The 21836-nt window shown below is 62.2% G+C and overlaps 6 protein-coding genes across 6 annotated transcripts; 5 read left to right on the top strand and 1 right to left on the bottom strand.

Moving 5' to 3' along the window:
* Positions 1 to 1823: 1823 nt before the first annotated feature.
* Positions 1824 to 2571, top strand: HRG_03413 (arginase-like protein; the record flags this gene model as incomplete). Its single annotated transcript, XM_044861884.1, has 3 exons — positions 1824 to 2023; positions 2136 to 2410; positions 2474 to 2571. 3 exons carry the CDS (start codon positions 1824 to 1826, stop codon positions 2569 to 2571), a joined length of 573 nt encoding a protein of 190 aa, XP_044722910.1.
* A 1293-nt stretch (positions 2572 to 3864) lies between these two features.
* Positions 3865 to 4205, top strand: HRG_03412 (uncharacterized protein; the record flags this gene model as incomplete). The annotated part of the gene is made up of 3 exons (XM_044861883.1): positions 3865 to 3964; positions 4015 to 4114; positions 4175 to 4205. The coding sequence occupies 3 exons, from the start codon at positions 3865 to 3867 to the stop codon at positions 4203 to 4205; spliced, it is 231 nt and encodes a 76-aa protein (XP_044722909.1).
* Positions 4206 to 5064: 859 nt separating this feature from the next.
* HRG_03411 (centrosomin domain-containing protein) lies at positions 5065 to 9429 on the top strand (the record flags this gene model as incomplete). Its single annotated transcript, XM_044861882.1, has 5 exons — positions 5065 to 7026; positions 7072 to 7166; positions 7212 to 8199; positions 8251 to 9068; positions 9117 to 9429. The coding sequence occupies 5 exons, from the start codon at positions 5065 to 5067 to the stop codon at positions 9427 to 9429; spliced, it is 4176 nt and encodes a 1391-aa protein (XP_044722908.1).
* Positions 9430 to 13009: 3580 nt separating this feature from the next.
* HRG_03410 (glycosyl hydrolase family 47 protein) lies at positions 13010 to 14858 on the top strand (the record flags this gene model as incomplete). Its single annotated transcript, XM_044861881.1, has 2 exons — positions 13010 to 14683; positions 14739 to 14858. 2 exons carry the CDS (start codon positions 13010 to 13012, stop codon positions 14856 to 14858), a joined length of 1794 nt encoding a protein of 597 aa, XP_044722907.1.
* A 799-nt stretch (positions 14859 to 15657) lies between these two features.
* Positions 15658 to 20054, top strand: HRG_03409 (cobB/CobQ-like glutamine amidotransferase domain-containing protein; the record flags this gene model as incomplete). Its single annotated transcript, XM_044861880.1, has 7 exons — positions 15658 to 16325; positions 16384 to 16621; positions 16690 to 16715; positions 16795 to 17335; positions 17397 to 17511; positions 17569 to 17758; positions 17813 to 20054. 7 exons carry the CDS (start codon positions 15658 to 15660, stop codon positions 20052 to 20054), a joined length of 4020 nt encoding a protein of 1339 aa, XP_044722906.1.
* Positions 20055 to 20304: 250 nt separating this feature from the next.
* Positions 20305 to 21834, bottom strand: HRG_03408 (acetyltransferase (GNAT) domain-containing protein; the record flags this gene model as incomplete). The annotated part of the gene is made up of 2 exons (XM_044861879.1): positions 20305 to 20422; positions 20510 to 21834. 2 exons carry the CDS (start codon positions 21832 to 21834, stop codon positions 20305 to 20307), a joined length of 1443 nt encoding a protein of 480 aa, XP_044722905.1.
* Positions 21835 to 21836: the final 2 nt, after the last annotated feature.

The following is a 21836-nucleotide window of genomic DNA, read 5'->3' as shown; positions in this document are numbered from 1 at the left end:
CGATGTCATGACGGCTGGTGGGAGGTTGCTTCACGGGGTTGGCGCGAATGGCTGGCGAGGCGGCGTGTTCCTAGAAATTGATGTAACGCCTCCTCCTCGGGAATCTTATAGAGAGCATCTCAAGATTCAGTCACCGACTGGCTTCGTGTTTGACTGGTTATACCCGGCCGTGCGCGCAGTACAAACAGAAACGGCCGCGGGAGAGACGAGGGCAGCGAATAGGCGAAGCCGCATACAAGATCCCGGGTAGAGCGGTAAGGGGATGCACGCACCCCATTGCAGTGCTGAGCGAGACGGATTGTTGCACACGGTGATGCAGTCGAGAAGACAGATGATGCCGTGACGGGTCCGGGGCCGTCGGTTGTGCGCCGTGCCACGGCATCACGGCTCGCTACTGAAGATATATGCTTGGAAGAACGGCCATGATTACTCCCGAGCCGCATCTACGGAAAGGCGTGCTTTTGAAGGTCAATTCGATCCAGGGCCTCGACGCGGCCTTGCACCGGGCCCCCCAGCCACCCACATTTTCCCGCCGATGAGGGCCGGCCGCCGATCTCGGGGGCTCCGGCAGCAGAGACGGCTCCACTCACGGGACGCCCAGCCTCTTTCTTCCCGTCGTGTCTCTGGTTCGGGTCATGTACGAGCACGGAGACGCGTGCGATTAATCGACCATGTGTACTCGTGTGCGTTTGGGACCAGCGTAGGCGCTTGTGCCGCGGCTTGTTTAATACGCGTCGGCCTTTTTCATGCTGATGGGCTCGCAGGGCTAGCAGGGATGGCAGAGCGCGACGGCGCCTCGATCCGGCCCCGGGCAGCAAGGAGAGAGCGAGGAAAAGTCACCGCCTTGATGGATCCATGTCATGCGTCGGCCGGTCGAGGAGGCTGAACTGTCGAGGCGCCCCTACTGGCCTGTGGTTTGTTTTGTATGCGCATAAGCACACACGTAGCACGTAGCAAATGCATATATAGCAGAAATGAGCGCCCCAAAGCCCCCCTTGGGCCACGGCAAGCATCGCATGAGGCGAGGCGGCGACACGGTGTGGCATTGGGAGGCCCTCATGTAGGTGATGGGAGGTGATGACAGCCCAAAGACGACGACCCTGGCCAGCCATGCAAACCGCCCCTCACGTCGAGGTACCTTGCCCAACAGCACTATCATCCCTTACCACTCCTCCTTCGCACCCTCGGCATTCCGCCAGCATCCGCCTCGCCGTGGCCGCCAAGTCAGGTCCCGCCAGCACACAGCATCAGCATCGTCACCAAAGAATGAGGGCCCATCCGACACGCCGGATCTAAGGTGGGGCATTTGGGCTTGCAGCCATCTCTCTCATTACTGACTGGGTATTGGGCGCCCACTCCCCTGCCCGGGCCCTTCGACGTGGCAGCTTGCGCGGATTGGGCCGCCGGGAGCCGAGTATATCATCGCGAGATCTGCCCCCCCCCCCCTCTGCTGCTCGTCATTTCTGAAAGAATTGAGTTCGTTTTCGGACGGACGAACAGAGAGACAGGAAGAAAGAAGGCGAAGGAGTGTTGTGATTTTGGGGGTCGGGGCGAGCAACTCCCGAGCGACAGACCTTTCCCCCTTCAATTGGACAAGAGAGAGTGACGAAAAGAGGAGAGAAAGGCGAGGCCCGGGTGCAGCAGGCCGGCCGGCCGTTCGTTCAACAGGCCGAGCACGATATCCGGAAGCCGGGACGTTGCCCAAGACGCTTCAGTTCACTCCGCGCGGCACGCAGACAGACGACTGCTTCTTGCACCCCTTGAACGCCTACTGCTCTTCCTATCTTCTTCTTTACTCTTGGTTCCTCTGCATCGCAGACACAATGGTGGCATCGTCCATCTTCAGCGGCACCTCGGTGGGCTACGACCGGCGGCCAGTCGTCAGCCACATGCGCACCTACAACTGGCCGCCGTGGCAGCTCAACTTTTGGATCCTCATCATGCTGCTGGCCTCGTGCACCATCATTGGCGTCTTTGCCGTCTTTACCCAGATGCAGGCCCAGCTGGGGCTGCCGGTTCCGTGGTACGCCTCGACCCTGATTCCAGTCTCACCCTCGTCGGCCCGAGCAAGAGATGGATGGCTTCATCGAGAAACGACGGGCATCGACGACGGGTTGCGCTGACCGACTTCGCAGGTACTTTCCCTACTACATCACCGTCGGCTGCCTGGCCATCCTCTACATCGGGGGCATCTTCTGGCTCATTGCGACGCGGCGCCTGCTGCCGGCCATTGTCATGATTGGCGCCTTCATGCTCTTCGTCATGTGGCTCGTCGGGCTCGTCGTCGTGTCGATACAGCTGTGGGGGCCCAGCGGCTCGGTGCAGAGCAACTGCAACGCCTACGTCTTTAGCCAGAACCCGACGGGCAAGACGCTCGGGACGCTGGCCTGGATGCAGCAGAGGAATATCTGTAAGTGCGGCTGTGCCCGGTTCCGCTGCCCGCCGCCCGCTAACCTGCTTGGACGTCGGACAGGCCAGTCATGGCAGCTCGTCTTTGCCATGGGGCTCATCGGGGCCATCTTCCTCATCTGGGTCATGATCATGGCCTACCAAGTCTTTGTCAACTCATGACGGCCGAGTCCTGGACAGCCTCGGGCGGTGCGAGGTCCGTTTTGCCCGCCTCGAGCTTGTCGTGGGAGGAAACCGTGTACGATTCATCAGTCTAATATTATTGTTGCTGTATGTTTTTCCCCATCATTGTCTTGTTTGGACCAAGCCGCCATAGGGAAGCGTTTCACATTGGGCAATGACGTGGACGGCGTTTCTTGTTGGAGGCGTTTGTTGATGCCGGGGTCGAGTAGCACTGCCAGTTGTAGCGTGCAAAGTACAGTACACGTCAGTATCGAGGGTTTCAAACGAGGAATGCCATTGCATTTGAGATGTCAACCATGATTTGCCGACGGCTCACGGGCTCTGAGACGGGGCATGGCAGCTGAGAGGCAGGACATGGCTTCTTGGACAGAACTCGCTCCATCAAAGAAGTGCGTGTCAATTGCCTACCGCAGCACAGTCTCACTTTCCGGTACGGGCAACATGTAACTTATAGGAGCCTGCACATATTAATACATGAACTACGCAGAGAGCGGAAGGGGGCAGTGTGCAGATGTGGACCCCGGAGGAGACGTGCGTCTGTTTTTCAGCTGCTGTCTGTCGGCTCGACTCGTGTGCGCTTTGTCCTCGAGCACCCATTGGAGAGGCTCTCGATGGACGTACGTACTGCATGTTAGCCCGGTATATGAGTTACATGACCGTGGCTCCGCCGTCTCAGGGGGGGCCCGTCTCTCCGGAAGCGGAAGCGGAGGAGGCATGTTGGCGAGCGCGAGTTTGTTTGCTCCACGGTTGGTCGACCAGTGACGACGCCCAGCTTTGCTCCACGGCCGTCTCCAAGGTTTGCCTCTCGCGGGAGCACCGGCCTTTGGCTCGATAAGCTTCCTGCGCCTCGTCTGCCGTGCCCACAAGTTCACAGCGATCGGGGCACTGCAAGTAAAGGCCAATCAATGGACGAGGCACGATGACGTAGCTCGTCAGCGTGTCTGTCTGTGCCTCTGGAGACGCAAGCAAGAGGTGCGTGTGCCTACAGCAGGGCAACATGGATGGGATGGTTTGACAAAGCTCTCTGTTGGTTCTAGCGCCTGTGTGAAGCTCTAGTGCATGACGGCGTGTCCCTCTCGAAAGATGGGGAAAAGGAGGGGGTGCTTGGATGCCGTCAGGGTCATCTGCAGTCTGTCTTTCTATATATAAGTACGGCTCGGGGCCTCCCCTGTCTGCTTCGTCTTGGATACATCATCATCTTCATCATCATCGTCCTCCTCCCCCCCCCATTCATCATACATCTTCCGCACACACAAACACCAGAGAGCCACCATGGATTTCGTCAAAAAGGCCATGAACAAGGGTTCCGGCGAGAACAAGGACCAGAACGCCCAGGGCGGCGCCGAGCAAAAGGACGACTATGTCGACAAGGGTAAGGCGGCCTCAGCTTCGACCCCCAGACCGAGGCTAACACCGCTCCAGCGTTCGGCATGGCGGCCAAGAAGTCAGGCCATAGCATCGACCGCAATACCCAGGAGAAGATTACCGACGGCGGCCGCACAGCCTATGAAAAGGCTACTGGGTGAGTCTCATCCTGTCTACTGGCCTCGATGGGTGACTGACGGGACGGCTGGCGATGCAGAAGCAAAGTCGACCCCAAGATCTCCAACTAGACGACGAGGCAGCGCTGGAACGTTATACTACTAGATACCACACGGCAGTTGCGCATGTCACAATTCAAACACTTGGACAGTATCGCGTGAGAGCAGCCATGGAGTATTCTTGCTGGCGTGTTCAGTCCACGGCAGCAGCCCACGTCAAGAAAGTTAAGGCTTGCTTCCGTGTCTCATCTTGCCGCCCGCTGTAAATCCAAGTAGGATGTTTTCGCTGCTGAGCCCCCGGCCGTATCCATGTCCCGTGTAAGCTTCCACAGCGTCATGGAGTCCGTCCGAACAGGGGGCGGTTGATTGCTTCGTACAAGCGTTGAAGCGGGACGGATTCCGCGCAGTCTGTGTGTTGCCGTGTCAGGTGCATCATGGGCCTTTTCTTAAAATGAAATGGCCTTTACCGAAATATAAATCTAATAGAATACCACACCGTGTCATTGCGGTGCTGCCTTCTAATGCCTCGAGTTGCGTCTCTCTACTACGGAGTAGTTCCTCCCTCTGCTCAAGTGTCTGCCTGTTGCTCTAGGCGTCTGAGCGCCCTGTCGACCCGCCCGGGTGCCCCGGTAACCGCCAGAAAAGGCCCCCCCCCCAGGCCCGTTCCCTTCTGCAAGGGGGAAAAAGTTAGCGTTCGCCCGCCGTTATTTTTGGCCAGCCGTCGTCGTTGGAACCGGCCGCCGCCAGTTCATCACCACCAAAAAGCATCACCACCAAAAAGCATCACCTCCCACCTGCATCCCCTGCATCCCCTGCATCCCCTGCACCTCAAACGTCGACGTCGACAAGCCGCTGACCCGCCGCCGACACGCCGCCGACACCTGGCCTCTGCTCCGCGTCTGACTGGGCTCCGGACCCTTCAAGATGCGCCATGGCCGGCGACCATGAGACCCCCAACGGCCGGACGAGCCCCGTCTCTCCATCGCGGCCATCGACGGCGAGGCGCACCTCAGGCGCCACCACCACAGACGAGCGCGACGACGCCCATGCCGCCCATGGCGAGGCGCCCGCCGAGAACCCCGACGAATCGCTGCTCCAACTGCGCTCTCCCGCCTCGCGAACCAGCCATCATGCCGGCCAGCCAATGGAGACGACGGCCATGGACGACACCAGAGAGGCAGAAGACACGCTGTCCGAGGAGGCTGTGCGCAGACACCTCAACGACGTCGAGTCCAGCTTTCTGCCTGCGCTGTCGCCCATCCCCGCCACCTCTGCCGCTGCTGCTCGGCGCCTTGATTCGCCCGACAACCCTGCGCCGCGGCCCAAGCAGCCCGCCCATGATGCCGACGCCAGCCTCACCACATCCAGCCTCGACTCGTCGCCCGCCGCCGCCGCTGCTGCCCGAACCATTTCCCGCGCCGCCAGCAGCACGAGCAACCCCAAGGTTCCCCCCCTGGCCCGAGACGACGACGACGCTGAAAACCCCCTCTTGTCCGGCACAGACGACGCCCCCGCCTCGTCGTCCCGATCTCAGTCCCTGTCCGAGGACAAGATGGATGCCGGCAGCACCCCGGGAAATTCCTTGCGCGTCGCCAAGCGGCCCAAGTACCTGCGCAGCCGCCACGGCAGCGAGCGCTCCTCTTCCTCGTCCTTTGTCACAAACGCCGAGTCTCACCAGGACAGCGACGCCACCGTCGGCATCGGCCTCGACTACGCCTTGCACTCGGGCGGCGCCGTGCCCTCCCTGACCATGTCTCGCGCCCCCAGCAACATCCTCCCCCGGGCCACCAGCATCGGGAGCATGGCCTCCGGCTTCGCCCCCGACGACTACGATGCAGCCACCCGCCAGCTCGAGCCGCTTGCCGAGATCGACAGCCGGCCCCAGACGCGCAATGGCGACGTGATGCAGACCCCGAGGCCCGCCCGGGACAACCTCGACACCGCGCCCACCGACACCGTCATCGCCCAGCACGTCAGAAACGTGCAGGTCCCCGAGTCGCTGGCAAAAGAATACAAGTTCAAAAACGGCCTCCAGACGCCGCGGCGTCCTGCCCACCCGCCCGCGGGCACCGGCACGGCCGGGCGCAGTGGCAGGAACCTGACGCTCAAGGAGCAGAGCAGCACCATTGAGCGCCTGTCCAAGGAGAACTTTGATCTGAAGCTCAAGGTCATGTTTCTGAGCGATCGCCTGGACAAACTCTCCGAGGAAGGCATCAAGGAGATGATATCGGAAAACGTCGATCTCAAGACGAGCTTCGCGGTGCTGCAGCGGGACAACAAGGTCCTGAGGAAGAGGGTCAAGGAGCTAGAGAGACAGGCCAGGGAGGACGAGAAGCGCCCGAGCACGGCCCGGAGCGCCGCGTCGTCGGCGGACCAGACCGTCGACGGCGAGGCCCAAGAACGAGAGGAAGAGCTCATTTACCTGCGCGAGCGCGTCGAGGAGTACGCCATCGAAATCGAGAGGCTCCGCAACGAGGGCGTGCACCGGGAATCGGAGAAGCGGAAAATGGCCGACATTGTCAAGACGTTTAGCGAACGGACTGGCGATAACCTCGGCCGGCAGGAGGAAGCCGACGTCTGGAAAGACTTGCTCGAGCAGGAGACGGCTCGCCGTGAGCAAGCAGACGAGGACAACCGGAAACTGCGCGACGAGCTGTTCCGGCTCAAGAGGGAGGCGTCGAGCGGCCCGGGGGCCCTGCACCACACGACCAACATCTACAACATCACCAAGAAGCCGCGCGATCGCAACGCCTCGCCCTCGCGCCCCATGTCGGGCATGTCGGGTGACGTCGAGGGATCCAACGCAAACTTCAGCGCCGCCACCACTCTCGTCGAGGAGCTACGGCGCGAGAGCGAGCAGTTGCGCCATGAAAACGCAGAGCTGCGGCGCGAGGTTGGCGCCCAGACGTCGATGCTGACGTCGAGAAACCGCGAAAAGGAGCGTCTGTACCAGGAGATTGAAGACCTCAAGATGGCGCAACGTCGCGGCGGCGGCGTCGCGGCGCTCTCCGCCGTCGATAGCCTCCTGGAGCGGTCGGCGTCTCGAGCCGGGCACGACAGGTCGCCGTCTCGGGGCAGCGCCAAGACGAGACAGACACAGGCCGACGAAGACGCACAACGGGAGGAGCTCGAGAATAAGCTGGCCGAGCTGCGGGACAAGCTGAGCGAGGTCAAGCTGCAGAACCAGGAGCTGCAGCGCGAGCTCGAGGCGTGCATGGAGGACTTTGAGACGGCCGTCGAGGGCAAGCGCCAGGCCGAGGAGACGGCCATGTCGCTGCAGCAAGACCTCGACGGTGCCATGAACGACCTGGTGGCGCTGCAGGCGGAGCGCGACGAGGCGCTGCGGGAGCAGGGAGACATGGAGGTCGAGTTTGAGGCCCTCCGCCACGAGGCGCAGGATGAGATTGACACGCTGGAAGCCGAGGCCGACCAGCGCAACGAGGAGATTCAGCGTCTGCAGGCCGACTTGAGGGATCGCTCGGAGAATTTCGACGCCTTGCAGGAAGAGATGCGAAAGCTGAGCGAAGCCCTCGTGCGCCTCGAGGACGAGCAGGACAGCAAGCTGCGGCGCATCCAGCAGCTGCAAGAGGAGCTGGACGCGACCAACAAGGAGTTTGAGGAGCTCGAACAGAAGCTCATGGAGGCGACCGACAAGAACCAGCGCCTCTCTGTCCAGCAAGAGTCGGCGCAGGGCGAGATTGCCTTTTTGCGTGAGGAGCAAGAGACTGACAAGATCCGCATCGGCGACCTCGAGGCGGCGCTCGCCAACGCCGAGCAGGGCCTGCGCGAGGAAAAGGACATGGCGCGGGAGCTGGACGGCCGCCTGCAGCAGGAGCGCGTGCAGAGGGAAATGGTGGCCAACAGGGAAAAGGAAGAGGTGCAGCAGTTTGTCAACGAGCTCAACCGCGAGGCGTCGAATGCCAAGGACGAGGTGAGGCGGCTGCGTAAGAGCCTGTCGTCGCGCGAAGTCGAGGCAACCGAGTGGAAGGAGAGGTTGATTGAGCTCGAAAACAACCTCCGAGAAGCCCTGGGCGACCTCAACGGCACCCGATCCTCGCTTCTCAAGGTACGATTCCGCACGCTTCTCAATAGACTTATCCCCACTGACCCCTCCAAGTCGATTGCCAAGCTGCAGCGCGAGCTGGAGAACACGATCCGCGAGCTCGACACGACGAGGGCCGCGCTGGTCGAAAAGGACCGCATCATCAAGCAACGCGACGCGCTCCTCGAGTCGCACGCGCTCGAGAGCCGCAAGGTGGCGGAGCTGCTGGACAAGGAGCGCGTGGCGCACCGCAACACCAAGTCGCAGTTCGACACGTTCCAGAAGACGCATCACCACCTGTCGCAGACGGCAAGCACGCAGGACGTCCGCATCGCCGAGCTGGAGAGCACCAGGGGTCAGGACCGCAAGAAGATTGCCACGCTCGAGCAGTCGGCCCGGGACCAGCTCACGGAGCGAAACGAGCTGCTGTTGACGCTCTGGCAGAGGCTGAGCGCGCTGTGCGGCCGCGAGTGGATCAACGGCAATGCGCTCGTCGATCGGCAGGTGGTGCCGTCGGTCGAGGTGATTGCGAGCCGGCTGCCGGGCTTCTCCAAGAACCTCTTGGCCGCCATCAAGACGATTGAGACCATGATTGGCTCGCTGCAGTCCAAGATCAAGTCGGTGGAGCGCGACCTGCACCGCGAGTACCAGGCCTTGGAGAACAACCTCGAGGTGCGGACCAAGAAGCTCGATCGGCTCGAGGCAATGGTGCGCAACTCGGCCTCGTCGGGGTCGGCGGCGTCTCAGGACATGCAGGGCCGGATGCAGAGGCTGGAGGACGCATACCGGCAGCTCAAGGTGGAGAACACGACGCTCAGGACGGCCCAAGACGTGCGCAGCCGCGTGGCCAAGTCCAACGCCGAGGGCGCGCGGGCGTACGACCGCGCATCAGGGTCGCCATCGCCGGCGATCCCGCGCGGGCCCGGCGACCGTGACCGCAGCCGATCGGCGCGGCCGGGCCAGGAGAGGAACTACCGGTCGGCGGGGACGAACGCGGCGACGGGGATCCCGGGCCCGTCGGCGGCGGGCGGGCCGGGCAGCATGGACGTGGCGTTGGCGGGCGAGGCGGGCGGGCCGAGCAACAACGACAATCGATGGCTGCTTAGGCTGCGGGACATGGAGTACAAGCTGAAGATGGAGCGCGAGGGCCGTAACCAGGACCGGCAGGCTGCTCGACAGCGTCTGGGCGGGCTGGAGATGGAGAACCGCGACCTGCGGGACCGGGCGAGGCGTGTCAACTCGGAGGTTGACTGATGATGAGCGAGGGCATGGTTCGGTTCTTTTTTGAAGGGGGGCATCACTCGTAACGACTCGACGTCTATTTTCTTTATCATGACGAAGCCAAGGCGCTGCGGAGTTTTTCCTGGCCGGGAGCGTGGTCTGTTGTCCTGCTCCCGGCTTGTTACCTGAGGACGGTTTTCTACGGAGCTGCGCCGTGTATACTACGGGGGCCAGTATGCTTGTTGCGTTTTGCGAGCTGGTGCTGAGAGCAAGAAAGGGAGCTTTGCTGGAACTCTTGTTGATGGCGGTGCTCTTTGCTCAATCTTTTTTTTTGGGTAGAAGAGGTAAAGTATGAATGATATCGGTTGTCAAGGACTACATATCTGACGTGTGGCATCAGGATGAAAGGTCTGATTGGGTGGCAGAGCGCCTCAGCATTTCATAGCCACTCGTACTCGATGCCGTGGTCCTTCAACGTCGCCTTGCCAAATTCATTTCGTAGCTCAACACGGCCGCTGTTCCGTGGCCCTCTTTTGCAGTCCCCATCCGCGCATGACGATGGATCCGATGGATGAGATGTCGGGTTCAGAAACTCCATGCCGGCGACGGCGACGGAGCAGACATCATTCTTGACCTAAGCGGGCGGCGGACTGCCGTTTCCATCTTCCCCAGTTCCTCTGCCTGCGATTCAAAGCATCGGTCTGTCGCAGATCACCTCGTCCAGCTTCTTGGCCGCGCCACCTCTGCCGATGTAGACGATGACGAGTACGAAGAGATCGTGGATGAGGTCCTCGGCGTGATTCTCGACACGGGCAGGCCTATTGCCTTTGCTAAAGCGGCACCGCCTATTACGTCTAGCCTCTCCATGCTTCAGCCCGGACTTACACTCTCTGCTCCTCCCCGCAACCCCTCGACTTCGAGCTTCTTGAGACGGCCGGCGGAAATGTTACTATTATCCCTATCGACCTCGGCAAAGCGTACTCCTATTCTGCCTGCGAGAGCGGCCCAGATAGTGCTAGCAAGGATGACTTGGGTATCGACGATATCCTTCCTTTCGGGAAACAGGAGAGGATTAATTAATTCCATCGTAGGCCGAGAGCTGGCATGTCTCTAGGACACCCGCAGAGTTTGCCGATCGCATCTAACCACATCGATGCGTGTTCCGCAACTGCTGGGTTTTGTGCGGCATGCCGACACAGGCTGCGTCGTTGGATTCCTCCGGCAGTCTGCCGTCCCAAGTGGGCCTCGCAGATGCGTGAGACGGTCGGCCGCCTGCACGCAATAGGGCTGATCTGCGGCGATGGGAAGACGAGCAACATTATCATCGATGGGAGGGACGATGCGTGGCTTATTGATCTCGGGGGTGGGTTTACGGAGGGCTGGGTAGACGAGGACATGGCCGGGACTGTGCAGGGAGACGAACAGGCGATGAGGAAGATGATGGCCTCTCTGGGAGCCGATCACCTTCTCTGCAGCACGGCCGAGATCAAGGCCACGGCCGACGTCCGGGACCTTTTGTGCGCCTAAGCCAGCGACTCCTGCATATCGTCTCCGACGACGGATTCCTTCGCGGCCTGGTGCCTTGTCCACGTGGCACTTGGCGCTGCCTCGGGTACAGGTCCGGATATAGACTACTGACTACCTAGTCGGTCGTCAGTCATGGCCTGATGGGCGGCGTACGGATTTCGACGGATGCCTCCTCAGTCGCGCCACGTGGCAGATGCTAGACACTTTGGACGGAGAGCCACGTGTTGGAGCGGGTCGCGGCCGCTTCAATGCCAGTTCCGGCAGCGAGAGAGGCTACGCTATCCAGTCCGAAGCTGCCAGAACGGACGTTGAGGCTGGCCATGCCCTGAAAGCACGCGGAGACGAACAGCTGATACGTCGGATAAAGGGCACAAACGGAGCCTCAGCTCAGGAACCTAGCCCGTCGTGGGAGGGCCGCTACGCAGCACCGCTTGTCCGGCGTGCTGCAAAAGCTGGGTTTCGTTTCTTTTCCGTGGTAGCGCGCCCTCGACTTCGGAGTGTTTTGACCGGCTGCCATGCCACGAGGCAGCGGAAGCCGGGCACTGGGCAGGCATGCGGGTTTGAATATCGAGTCTAGAGTATGAACGGGGTGGATGGATGGGGGGACGGCTGAGGGGTATATAACGAGCCGTGGCTCGTGATCCAAAGGGCGTCCGGGCGCAAGCGGCAAGCGGAGCAAGGAAGGGGGGGACAGATCTTGCTCTTGTCCATGGACTCGGCTTACCGCCCTGGGTACAACATGACACGCTCGAATCAGTCGTCGAAAGCGAGCACGGGCCGGGCCAGTGGGCGTGAACCGGCGTACGGCGGGCGTGCCGGTGGTCAGCGGCCGCTCGCGCCGGCGGCTCCGTCTTCGGCCGCGACGGAAGCCGACGCGGCGCGGCGCAGCGTCTCGCACCCGGCCAAGCGCAAGGCCGTCGAAGCGGCGTGCAAGTCGTGCCGAAAGCGCCATGTCAAGGTATGTCAAATGTCAAACAGGCGGAGAACAAGGGCCCTCGATTGCTGTTGCGGCCACGCCGAGACAAGACCTGCCGGGCAGACTATCCAGGCACACGGGCTCACACGATGCTTCCTGGCCCCCCCCACACAAAGTGCAACGGCGCTAGGCCGCAGTGCTCGGAATGCGACAAGCGGCACGTCGAGTGCGACTACCTGGGCGCCGACACGGCCAAGGCGGCCAAGAGACGATGCGCCGAGGCGCAGGACGAGCTGGGGGCGCACCGGGAACTGTACCGGCTGCTGCAGTCGAGGAGCGAGGGGCAGGCCATGGAGCTGGTGGCGCGGATTCGCTGCGGACGAGATGTGCGCTCTGTGCTGGGGCACCGGTGAGCTTTTGCTGTGCGGTCGGCAGGAGGCTCGCCGCATGTTGGACGGCTGGGCCTCTGGGTGGGCGGATGATGGTGACTCGGTGAGAGGGCATTGGCGGGCCTTGGGACGTGGCGGACGATTGGTAGGCGATGGCTGCTTTGAAGAGGGGGGTGAAGTGTAGGTAGCGTCTCTGTATTGCCGTTTGCAGGCGAGGCTCAGTCGTGTCTTGACGGCCTCCTTTTACATCGTGAGGGCCATTTTGATATGTTGAGACGCACGCTTCGCATGATAATGATGATGATGCAGACACGCAACACGTGAAACACGTGAGAGCCCGATGGTTAGGTAATCAGCGAGGTGCCCTAGAAACCAAGTTATGAGTTAATTATGTAGCGGCCTCCCAGCACTGTAAGATTGAGGCCGGTAGTTAGCGTTGGGTGCTGCTCGCCCTGTAAAAGATGGCCGACAGACCTGTGCGTCGTCGGAGATTCGGGCATTTTCCTGGAGGATTCTGTCTTCTCCGACTGTCACTCGAGCGGACAAGGCGAGTCCAGAGTATAACGACCCATATATAACGACCCATAAAAGAACTCGCCCTGGCCCTTTGCCGACACGGGGTTCGTGGGCTGAGACGGCCGATTGGCTCGAGACTCGACGACAAGCCATCAACCCGCACCGCCGTCCGAACCATCGCCAGGAGCAACAGCTCCCGCCCGATCCCTCTGGTGCGCTGAGTCCTCGCCCTCTCCTTCGACCGACTTCGCACCCCGTCGGCGCCATGCCCTTCCCCCGCCGCGGACGCAATGCCATCATGGCCCTCTCCATCGTCTTCGCCCTGTGGCAGCTCTGGTCTGCGGCGTCGCCGAAGCAGCCCTCGCCACCCGCATCTTCGCCGTCGGCGAGCGATGACTGGGCCCGGCTCGAGCACTGGATGAACCATGCGTCGCCCCCGCCGCGCGTGCGCAGCGTCGCCAGCAGCTTCGACTGGAGCAGCGTCAAGCTCCGCTACCTGCCGGGCTCGTCGTCGCCCGCGCCCATGCCCCGGCGCCGCCCCGGCCGCGCCCCGAGCATACAGCACCGCTTCGAGGCCGAGTCGCCGCGCGACGTCAAGATCCGCGTCGCCAGGCTGGCCCAGGTCCGGAAGCTCTTCCAGGACAACTGGGAGAGCTACCGCCGCTTTGCGTGGATGAAGGATGCCCTGCTGCCCATCTCGGCCGGCTCGCGCGACCAGTTCTCGGGCTGGGCTGCCACCCTCGTCGATTGTTTGGACACGCTGTGGATCATGGGCTTGCGGGACGAGTTCAACGAGGCTGTCGCCGCCGTCGCCACCATCGATTTCGGCAAGTCGTCCACGTCCCGCGTCAACGTCTTCGAGACCAACATCCGATACCTCGGTGGCTTGCTGGCCGCCTACGACCTGAGCGGCAACGACATCCTCCTAGCCAAGGCCAAGGAGCTCGGCAACATGCTCTACGGCGCCTTCAACACACAAAACGGCATGCCCGTTGACTTTCTCGACTTTGCCGCTGCCAAAAGTGGCGATGGGCTCACCCCCGAGTCCACCGTTGTGTCGGCCTCGCCGGGGACCCTCTCGCTTGAAATGACGCGCCTCTCGCAAGTCACGGGCGATCCCAAGTACCACAGCGTCGTGTCCAACCTCATGGATGTCTTCTACCAAGGCCAGAACAAGACGGCCTTGCCCGGCGTCTGGCCCTTTTGGGTCTCGATGAGCCGCCAGGACGTGAGCAGTGGAAGCACCTTTACCCTTGGCGGCTCCGAGGACTCCCTCTACGAGTATTTGCCCAAGATGCACCAGCTGCTGGGGGGCGGCGACCCCAAGTACGAGGTCATGTTCAAGACGTTTGCCGACACGGCCGACAAGCACTTTCTATTCCGGCCCATGCTCCCCAACGGAGAGGACATTCTGCTGCCGGGTAACATCAACATTGTCGGCGGCGAGCCGGTGCTGGATCCCGAGACGGAGCATCTCGCTTGCTTCGTCGGCGGCATGTGGGGCCTGGCCGGCCGCCTGTTTGAACAGCCGGCCGACGTGGACCGGGGCGCCAAGCTGACCAACGGCTGCGTCTTTGCCTACCGCTCGTTCCCCACGGGCATGATGCCCGAGCGGCTCGACCTGGCGCCCTGCAAGTCCCGCTCGCACTGCCCCTGGGACGAGGAGCTGTGGCTCGAGGAGCGCCACAAGCGGCCCGAGTGGAAAAGCCACCTGCCCAAGGGCTTCACGACGGCCAAGGACCCGCGGTACCTGCTGCGGCCCGAGGCCATCGAGAGCGTCTTTTACATGCACCGCATCACCGGCCGGGCCGAGTTTCGCGAGGCCGCGTGGGACATGTTTGAGGCTGTCAGCAAGGGCACGCGGACCGAGTACGCCAACGCCGCTGTCCTGGACGTTACCAAGGACGACTATCCGCTGCCCATGGAGGACTACATGGAGGTGAGTCGAAAGCTGGACTTGTCGCGACCTTTGTATGCTAACGTGGCTGCACCAGAGCTTCTGGCTTGCGGAGACGCTCAAGTACTTTTACCTCATCTTTTCATTGCCCGACATTATCAGCCTGGACGATTTCGTGCTAAACACCGAGGCGCATCCCTTTAAGATACCGAAATAGACTCGCTTGATCACTGACTTGGATGGGCATGCTGGAGGTGTCTTTACGCATCGAATTCGAACGGCTCCTGGTGAGCTGCGCAGGGGGGATGATGGCCGTGGCATCAAAGATGTCGGCCACTGGAGGAATAAAGAGATCTCTCATGTCAATGTTTGCATGAAACGTCAACTACTTGCCGTTAGATGAATCGCCAAGTCGCTGCCAGGCGAAAGGCTTGCAATGCGGATCACGGCGTACCTGAGTTTTCCCTTCCATCTGCACAACAGGCATCCGGGTTTACTCTTTTGTCCGCGCCCCTCTGCACGAGCCATGCCTGATAATGTTCTGTGATTGAGGAGAGATGGGAGTGATGAATTTGGGTGTTTGAAGGGTTGAAGTGGTAGCGCAGCGTCGTAGTTTGCCTCGGCCTTGGTCGGTCTGTTAGAACGCAGTCTTGGCATGTAGCAATTGAGAAGCACGCTCGCGGCCTTGGTTCAGACTTCAGTTGGAAGTTCAAGATGCGGTTGAAGAACACGAGCTTTTGCACCGGCATTTGGAAACAGCTCCCCGGCAGCCCGGTCATCGGCCGTTGAGCCCCGGCCCGCGACCACGTGGGAGGAGAAACAGCCGGCCCGAGAAATTCAACCCCTCCTCTACTCTGTATCGATAAGCCCCAAGAGGGGTGATAAGTCAATTGCTGGAGCGTCCTCCACCAAAACACCAAAGCCTTCGCTCTGATCGGCGAGTCACGACACCGGGGCGCGCGTCCATCACAGGTTGCGGCCAATTTCTCCGACGAGCATCTTCCATTTCGCTCACGATGCCGCACGAGACTCTGGTCGGTGGCTCGTGCTACACCGCCTCGACGGCGCAGGAGCTCAGGGCCCGCGCCAACAAGACCAGCCAGCCCCAGGTCAAGAGCATCCGCGGCCAGTGGGTCTACTATGTCGACCTGAAGCGCGCAGACGCCGCCGTCCTCGACCAGGTCAAGGAGCTGCTGCACGACGTCGACTCGCAGCCGCTGCTGGCCTCGGAGAGCGGCGCGGACTCGGTCACTGTCTTTGTCACGCCGCGCTACCTCTCGCCATGGAGCTCGCAGGCCACCAGCATCGCCCACGTGTGCGGGCTCAAGGACCACGTGCGACGCGTCGAGAGGGGCCGTCTCGTGGTCGTTGAGTTTGAGGCGCCTCTCCGGCCAGGCCAGGACGCCTCGTTCCGCGACGTCCTGCACGATCGCATGACCGAGACCTTTGCGCTTGAGAGGCCGTCCCTGGATGCCATGTTCCAGGCCGACGCGCCGTCTCCCCTCGTCGTTGTCGATATCTTCGCCGGTGGAAGCGATTCGCTCAGCATCTTGCGAGAGTATAACCAGCAAAAGGGTCTCAGTCTCGACGAGTCCGAGATGCAGTACCTCGTCGACGTCTTTACCAGGCTGGGCCGGCCGCCCCACGATGTCGAGCTCTTCATGTTTGCCCAAGTGAACTCCGAGTAGGTCACAAATCTAGTATACACGTTGTTCCCTTTGCTAACCATGGGCATTGATCAGGCATTGCCGCCACAAAGTCTTCAACGCCAGCTGGACCATCGACGGCGTGCCTCGGGACAAGAGCCTGTTCGAGATGATCCGAAACACCCACAAAAAGACGCCCGACTATACCGTGTCTGCCTACAGCGACAACGCGGCTGTGCTTCAGGGCGAGCTGGCCAATTTCTGGTCACCCGACTATTCCACCGGCACTTGGAGGCTGACCCCCGAAGTTGCCCACATCTTGGCCAAAGTAGAGGCAAGGACCGCCACTGTGGTGCACGTCTTTCTTTCATCTGACTTTTGCTGACTCCCTTGCCGGAATAGACGCACAACCACCCTACTGCCATCTCGTGAGTCCAGCGCACATACTTCTATCCAGTTGATGCATGCTTCACCCACGGGCGAGCCAACTAACAGAATACGGGCCAGACCGTTTCCCGGCGCCGCCACCGGTTCCGGTGGAGAGATTCGAGACGAAGCAGCCGTCGGCAGGGGCTCTGTCACCAAAGGCGGGCTCTGCGGGTTTTGGGTATCCGACCTCCTCATCCCCGACCACCGCGCTCCTTGGGAACTCGACATCGGTCGCCCGGCCCACTACGCGAGCAGTCTCGACATCATGTTGGAGGCCCCCATCGGGAGCGCGCGCTTCAACAACGAATTCGGACGCCCATGCCTGACTGGCTGCTTCCGTACCCTCCTGACCCCCGCCGCTGGTCAGGACTCTCCCGCAAGCGAGGCAAAGGAGTGGCGTGGCTACCACAAGCCCATCATGCTGGCCGGCGGAGTGGGGACGGTCCGTCCCCAAAACGCCCTCAAGGAAGAAGAATTTGTCCGTGAAGGTGCGCACGTCATAGTCCTCGGCGGCCCGGCCATGCTCATCGGCCTCGGCGGTGGCGCCGCCTCGAGCAACGCGTCGGGACATGGAAACGCCGACCTGGACTTTGACAGCGTACAGCGTGGCAACCCAGAGGTGAGGCTGTCCCGCTCGTCGCAACAGCGGGGTGACTCGTTATCTGACTCGAAACTTGTAGATGGAGCGACGGGCCCAGATGGTCATCAATACATGCACGGCACTCGGAGACCAGAACCCCATTGCCATGATTCACGACGTCGGAGCCGGGGGTCTTTCGAATGCTCTTCCCGAACGTAAGTGCTCTCGTGCGAACCGTCTAGATGGCGGGACCTTCTAACGTGCGCCTGTAGTTGTCAAGGACGCCGGCTACGGTGGCAACTTTGAGCTTCGCCAGGTCGAGAGCGCAGACAGCAGCATGAGCCCCCTCCAGATATGGTGCAACGAGGCGCAGGAGCGATACGTTCTGTTGATCAACTCGGAGAACATGAATCGCTTTACCAGCATCTGCCGTCGCGAGCGCTGTGGCTTCTCCGACGTCGGGTCTGTTGCCTCGACCGACGCCGGCGGAGTGGCTAAGCTGGTCCTTACCGACAGGGAGTCCAAGGAATATCCGCGGCCGATCGACCTGCCCATGGACGCCCTCTTCCCTCCCAAGCGACAGCAGGACCGCATAGTCACGTCTCGCAAGCCGCAACTGGCGCCTTTTGATGCGCTGGCCTCCCTGCGACGGGCATTTGGAGACGGCATCTCGACGGCTGACCTGTTTAAGAAAGCCGTCGAGCGTGTATTCTTGGTGCCGGCAGTTGGATCAAAGTCATTCCTCATCACCATCGGCGACAGGACGGTCGGCGGACTCACCGCGCGCGACCAAATGGTTGGGCCGTGGCAGACGCCCGTGGCAGACGTGGCGGTCACGGCGACGGGCTTCAGCCTGAGCGGCAAACAGCGGACCGGCGAAGCCATGGCGGTGGGAGAGAAGCCAACCTTGGCACTGATTGATCCCGCTGCCTCGGCGAGAATGGCGGTCGCGGAGAGTCTTCTGAATATTGGCGCCGCCGACTTCATGGGCGACTTGCGTCGCGTCAAGCTGTCTGCAAACTGGATGGCGGCCGTCAGTCACCCCGGCGAAGGCGCGGCTCTGTACGAGGCCGTTCGTGCCATTGGCATGGAAATGTGCCCCGAGCTCAATATCAGCATCCCGGTCGGCAAGGATTCCACTTCCATGAAGGCCGTTTGGAAGGACAAGGATGAGCTGAAGAGCGTGACGGCACCCATCTCGGTTGCCATCTCGGCCTTCACCGTTGTTGAAGACGTGAGGAAGACGTGGACGCCGCAGCTCCGGAGAGTCGAGGATGTGGGAGACACGATCCTCCTGTTTGTCGACCTTGCCGAGGGACGGCAGGCGCTGGGAGGCTCGGCGCTGGCGCAGTCGCTGGGCTCCATTGGCAACGAGGCCCCGGACGCCAAGAACTTTGGCCTCATCACGGACTACTTTGACGCACTGTGGCAGCTGCACAAGAGCGGTGTCGTGCTGGCATACCATGACCGGTCCGACGGCGGCTTGATTACGACCATTGCAGAAATGATGTTTGCTGGTCGGTGCGGCGTTGATATGATGATGGACGGCATCTCCAAGTCGGGCCAAGCGTCTGACATGCTCGAGGCACTCTTCAACGAGGAACTCGGCGCCGTCTTCCAGGTGCGCGCCGAGGACGAGATCAACTTCAAGAGATGCTTTGCGACGTGTGGCCCGCCGGCTGGACTGATCCGCAAGTTTGCCGTGGTCAAGCCCAAGAGCAAGCAGCCGCTGACGATTCGCCACGGCGCCACCACCTTTGCCACGCTTGACCGCGCCGAGATGCAGCAGTGGTGGTCCAAGACTTCGCATGAGATGCAGCGGCTCCGGGACGACCCGGCCTGCGCGAGCTCCGAGTTCTCTGCCATTGCGGACTCGGAGGATCCGGGCATCTCGTACAGGCTCACTTTTTCGCCGTCGGAAAACATCCTGCCCCTGACGTCGTCCATTTCGGGCTTCTTCGGCAAGACGCCCCGTGTGGCCATCCTCAGGGAGCAGGGCGTCAACGGCCACGCCGAGTTTGCCTTTGCATTCAAGGCGGCAGGCTTCGAGCCGGTCGACATCCACATGACGGACATACTGGATGGCCGCTCTCTGGCCGACTTTACAGGTCTGGCTGCCCCCGGCGGCTTCTCCTATGGCGACGTGCTCGGTGCTGGGCAGGGCTGGGCCAAGTCGATCCTGATGCACGACAATGCTCGGCGGGAGTTTGCAGACTTTTTCAAACGAACAGACACGTTTGCGCTGGGAGTTTGCAATGGGTGCCAGCTGCTCACGAGGATCAAGGAGCTGATTCCCGGCGCGGAGCACTGGCCGATGTTTGTCGACAACGCCTCGCAGCAGTTTGAGGCGCGGTACAGCATGGTCAAGATTGACGAGGACGAGCGCAAGCCGTCCGTCTTTTTCCACGGGATGAACGGCTCGGCCCTCCCGGTCGTGGTCTCGCACGGAGAAGGCCGCGCCGAGTTCCCGTCGCCCAACTCGCTGCAGGAGCTGTCCGGCTCCGGCATGGTTCCCCTGCGCTACGTCGACAACCGCCTCAACGTGACGGAGCGGTACCCGCTAAACCCGAACGGCAGCCCGGGCGGCGTTGCCGGCGTGTCGGCCAAGGACGGGCGGTTCGTGGCCATGATGCCCCACCCCGAGCGTACGATTCTGGCCGACGTGGGCAGCTACGTGCCTCGAGAGGCGGTCGAGGAATGGGGCGAGTTTGGGCCGTGGCTGCGCATCTTCCGCAGTGCGCGGAGGTGGGTTGGGTAGACAGTTGGACTTGGGAAAAGGGGGACGCGCAGGGAATCGGCGTCATGAGGGCTCAAACTGGATGTATTAACAGAGGGTAGTATGCGCATATATAATATATGATTAGATTTGATTTCAAAGATGTCCTGGTAACGGTCTGTTGCTTTGCTTGAGCGATGACGGGCTGCACCGCGTGGCGAGTCCCATGCATCGGATTGCATCTTGTCCAGGGCTATTAACATTTGGCCGATTTCTCTCGTCGGGCCCGTCATCACAGAGCCGGGCCTTGCCAGCACTCGCGCCGCAGCCGGACATACCACGCCTGCTTGTGGGGCAACGCGACTTGCTTCTCCTTGTCGAAGCCCAGGGCGTCTAGATGGCGAAGGATCCTGTCCCCGTTGTCAGCCGGGCATTGGTTTCGGGCTGTGCGTGATCTGACGACGAGAACAAGGGAGGAAGGCAGGGGAAAGCGTTACCTGTGGTTGTCGATGCGGGGCTCGAGGCAGACATTCATTGTGCGAAGGTCGGCCGTGAGACACCAATGGACCAGGCTGGTGAGCCAGAGCGCGACCTTTCCGCGAGCCCACTCCTCGCCCACCATGATGTGCACGCCGCGGTCCCAGTCGCCCATCTCGCCGGCGACGTGGCGGCCCAGGAGATCCTCCTTGGCCCAGTACAGCTCAAAGTAGCCAAACGGGACGCCGTCCCACAGCCCGATGACGGGGAACGAGTGCGGCGCATGCAGAGCGCGGTCGAGGCTGCCGGGCACAAAGGGGCCCCAGAACTCGGCGACGCGCGGGTTGGCGTGCCAGGCCTCGAGGAGGGCGACGTCGCTCATGGCCACGAGGGCGGCGTGGCCACGGGCGGCGGAGGCGGCGACGGGGCCGACGGGGCCGAGGTAGGGCACGGGCTCGGGCGAGGACGAGGCGACGCGGAAGGCGAGATAGCGCCCGGCGCTGGGGACGAAGCGCGAGTACAGCACGTCGCCCATGCGCGGCGGGCGCGGCCGCAGCGGGTGCCGCACGCCGTGGGTGGCGACGTACTGCAGCGGCGCCGGGGGGTAGTAGGTCGGCAGATGCGAGGTCGAGGTGAAGGGGCCGCCGGGCGCGGGCGACGGGCCGGCGACGGGCGAGGCGTCGGGCGCCAGAGGGCGGATGGGCTCGGGCGCGTAGAGGAAGAGGCGGCCGGGGATCTGCCAGAACATGGGCTGCGAGACGAAGACGTCGGTGGCGGCGGCGTCGGGCGCGGCGACGGCGGCGTCGGCGCAGGCCACCAGCCCCATGCGCTCCAGCTTGGCGAGGAGCCCCCGGCCGTGCAGGGCGCCGTCGGGCCGCACGCGGACCCGCCAGTCGGCGGCGGCGGTGGACGGCGGCGGCGGCGGCGGCGGCGGCGGGTGGTGAAAGTACCAGTACAGGGTGACCCAGAGCAGCATGGCCATCTGGCGCGTCGGGCTGGCGGCGGGCTTGAACTCGGACGCGGGCGGGTTGGCGATGGAGGAGATGAAGAGGGAGTCACCCCGGCGTGTCGGGAGGGTGAAGGGCCGCGACCGCCGCCGCCTCTCCTCCTCCTCCTCCGTCTCGGTCCCCGGCGGCATCGCCTCCACCCCGCTGCCCCCCGCGGCCCGGCCCGCCGCGTCCGCCGCCAGCTCGTCCTCGTCGGTGTGCAGGACAACGGTCCAGCCGACGGGGTAGGGGTGGTGATGGGCGCCGTGGCCGTGGCTCCGGAAGCCCACGCCGGCAAAGACGGGCGAGACGGTGAACATCTGCCCGTCGGGGAGGTGTATGAGCTGCGGCGGCGTCATCT

This window comes from Hirsutella rhossiliensis (genome assembly GCF_020360975.1).
Source record: "Hirsutella rhossiliensis strain HR02 chromosome Unknown scaffold00003, whole genome shotgun sequence".
NCBI classification, from domain to species: domain Eukaryota; kingdom Fungi; phylum Ascomycota; class Sordariomycetes; order Hypocreales; family Ophiocordycipitaceae; genus Hirsutella; species Hirsutella rhossiliensis.
The sequence above is the reverse complement of the archived record's forward strand: the minus strand, read 5'-3'. Positions and strand labels throughout refer to the sequence as shown.